At 25.7% G+C, this 3,006-nt stretch overlaps 1 protein-coding gene across 1 annotated transcript in view; it reads left to right on the top strand.

Annotated features, from left to right (window-relative positions):
- LOC102681643 (OTU domain-containing protein 5-B) overlaps positions 1 to 2,708 on the top strand; it is a 4,138-nt gene extending 1,430 nt beyond the window's left edge. Inside the window, exons 3-11 of the mRNA XM_031512186.1 lie at positions 260 to 404; positions 546 to 694; positions 794 to 949; positions 1,040 to 1,196; positions 1,277 to 1,488; positions 1,579 to 1,698; positions 1,768 to 1,923; positions 2,000 to 2,186; positions 2,326 to 2,708. Coding sequence (XP_031368046.1) covers positions 260 to 404; positions 546 to 694; positions 794 to 949; positions 1,040 to 1,196; positions 1,277 to 1,488; positions 1,579 to 1,698; positions 1,768 to 1,923; positions 2,000 to 2,186; positions 2,326 to 2,471 — 1,428 coding nt within the window. The 3' untranslated portion in view covers positions 2,472 to 2,708. The remainder of the gene's footprint in view (positions 1 to 259; positions 405 to 545; positions 695 to 793; positions 950 to 1,039; positions 1,197 to 1,276; positions 1,489 to 1,578; positions 1,699 to 1,767; positions 1,924 to 1,999; positions 2,187 to 2,325) is intronic.
- Positions 2,709 to 3,006: the final 298 nt, after the last annotated feature.

Genomic DNA, 3,006 nt, shown 5'->3' with positions numbered 1-3,006 from the left:
AAACCATAAATAATTAGAATTTCAAAACTGTTTCATATAATTATAATATCTATTAATTTATAAATTTATAATATATTCTATATTATATATATATATAATATATTCTATATTATATATGAAAAATTTATCATTTTTATTATAAATTATTAAAGTTATTCTGAAATATTATATTTATATTTATAACATTTATATATTTTTTAATTTATATACTATTTATGAATTTTTTAAGCGCTTATTTCAAGTATTTATTTAAATAAAATATTTTTTTAGTGGTTGCATTGGAAGAAATTCACGTTCGAAACGTGAAAGAGAAAGAGACAGAGGTCGAGAAAGAGATAGAGAGAGAGAAAGAGAACGTGAAAGACAAGCTACACCTCCTGCTGCATCTTGCAGTGGCTTACAAAGTACATATTTGTATCATTTTTTTCTATTAATATAATAAATTTATCAATATTGAAATATTATTGAAATTATTGAAATATTTTTTTAATAAGAAATATAAAATGATAAAAGAAAATAATAAAACAATATAATTTATAATTTAGCTACAGATGGTGGTGTCATAGCTAACAATCGAATGGCTATTGTTGGAGCTGCTGCAAATATAGAACATGAATTAGCTAATGGTTATAATAGTGGTGATGAATATACCGGCAGAACTGGGAACAATTTAACTCTAGCTGAATGGCAAGAGGTTAGTTATATGATTTAAACATTTAAATATTTTATTAACAAATATTAAATAAAATATTAAACAAATATTTAATGATAAAAATATATTGTTTTTTTATAGCGAGATAGGTGGTTTGAAAAACGAATGCGAAAAATGGGATTTATTGTTAAAAAGATGGGTGAAGATGGAGCATGTTTATTTAGAGCGGTTGCTGATCAAGTTTATGGTGATCAAGAAATGCATGGTGTAGTTCGGAAGCATTGCATGGATTATATTGTAAATATATTTTTATATTCAATATAAAAAAATGATGGAATCTTATTTCACATATATATAATTCATTAATTACATAATATAATTTTCTAGGCTTCCAATCAGGAATTTTTTTCTCATTTCGTAGCGGAAGATTTTAGCACATATGTAGATAGGAAACGACAAGAATATGTACATGGAAATCATATAGAGATGCAAGCAATGTCTGAAATGTATAATCGTAGCATTCAATTATATTGCTACAGTACTGGTATGTAATATATACTTTAGAAAAATAAATTTTTTTGTACATTTAATAATATTATTTAATAATATCATAATTATATACAGAACCAATTAATATTTTCCATACAATGGTTGAAAGTGATAATGAACCGATACGATTGTCTTATCAACGTGGTAGTCATTATAATAGTATAGTAGATCCATATAAAGCTACGATTGGTGTTGGTCTTGGTCTACCATCATATAATCCTGGAGCTGCAGATCGACAACTTATATCAGATGCAGTTCGTCAAAGTGAAGAATTGCATATTGAACAAGTGAAGATTATAATTGATTTTTATATTTAAAATCATTGTAAACTTTAAATTTCTACAATAAACAAAAAGAATAATTATTTTTATGTATAGACGATGCTAGAAGATAAAATAAAAGCAACTGACTGGGAAGCAACAAATGAAGCTATAGAAGAACAAGTTGCGAGAGAAAGTTATTTACAATGGTTAAGGGATAATGAGATGCGAAAAGCTGTAAGTTCCATATAATTTTTATCTGTTATCTTATACTAATAGAACTAAAGAATTATTTTGTAATTAAAGCGATCAGCTAGTAGCAGCAGTACAAGTACGGTAACAAGTGCGCAACACAGTCACGCGCATTTTCACTCTCATGGAGGTCGTGGTCAACAACGTAGCCATACTTCTTCTCCGACCACGACTCAAACTAGCCAAGATAATTTGCGTAATTCACCAAAAGTCCGTTTTGTACTAATGTTACTAAGACAATGTAATTTATATATTATGTTTTATGTTTTTTAATTTATAATTTCAGATAAATGATTCGGTAAGATACAATAAAAGATCCCCGCAACACCAATCAACTCAAGGATCTACTATGTCTCATCTTGCCTCAGATTTTGAATCTAAAATTTCTCAGGAACCCATGCCAGGTAGTAGTAAAGAAGCTCATACTTCACCGGATATTTCGTTATTCAATCGTCTTCCTCCTGAAGTATTTGGTAACTAAAATTAATTATAATATATAAAATAAAATATATTATATAATTATATATATTAAATAATAGAAAAAAATAAATAAGTTTCAAATGTTTTAAGACAAATAATTTTTTTCGTAAAAATGTGTTTTTATATTATTAGGCTTAACTGATTGGGAAGACAGTGATATACTTTCACAAGTTTTGGCTACATCACAGCAAGAATACTTGGACAACTTGAAACAATCACGGAGTTCTGCCTCCTCTGCAAATGATACTAATAATATACTAGATTCCAGTAATAGTTAATTTTTTTAAAATCTTTATTGATAAAGTTCAAATGAATAATGAAGTAAAAATATATGCATTTGTATGCAGCGTTTTTCATAGGATGTGATATATCCGAAAGATAAGATAGTTCTAAATCAAAAAAATGAAGCAATTCTTAGTGTTATCACATGGTCATTAATCATTGAGAATTATTGACAATTATGTTGAATGCATGCCTAATAAACTTAATTATTAGTTGCAAATGTGTCATATTGATTTCTATTACAATCATTGTATACATCAAATTTGTGTTGAAGTATATATTTATTATATTTTTAAAAAAATTGGATTGTAATTTTATCAAATATTATCATGATATATTCATAAAATTTTGAATTTTGAATTTAGAATACGCTATAATAATGTAAGTTGAATATTTTGTAGAAATATTCACAAAATCAATATAAAAAAAAAAATATCAAATATTCTTATTTGATACTATAACTAATATAAATGTATTAAGTTTATTAAGGATGCATCTATTTTTCTGCTTCAATAAAAATATAATTGAGAA

Source organism: Apis dorsata, unplaced genomic scaffold (assembly GCF_000469605.1).
Source record: "Apis dorsata unplaced genomic scaffold, Apis dorsata 1.3 scaffold_397, whole genome shotgun sequence".
NCBI classification, from domain to species: domain Eukaryota; kingdom Metazoa; phylum Arthropoda; class Insecta; order Hymenoptera; family Apidae; genus Apis; species Apis dorsata.
Note: the sequence above shows the minus strand (reverse complement) of the source record. Positions and strands in the feature narration are given on the sequence as shown.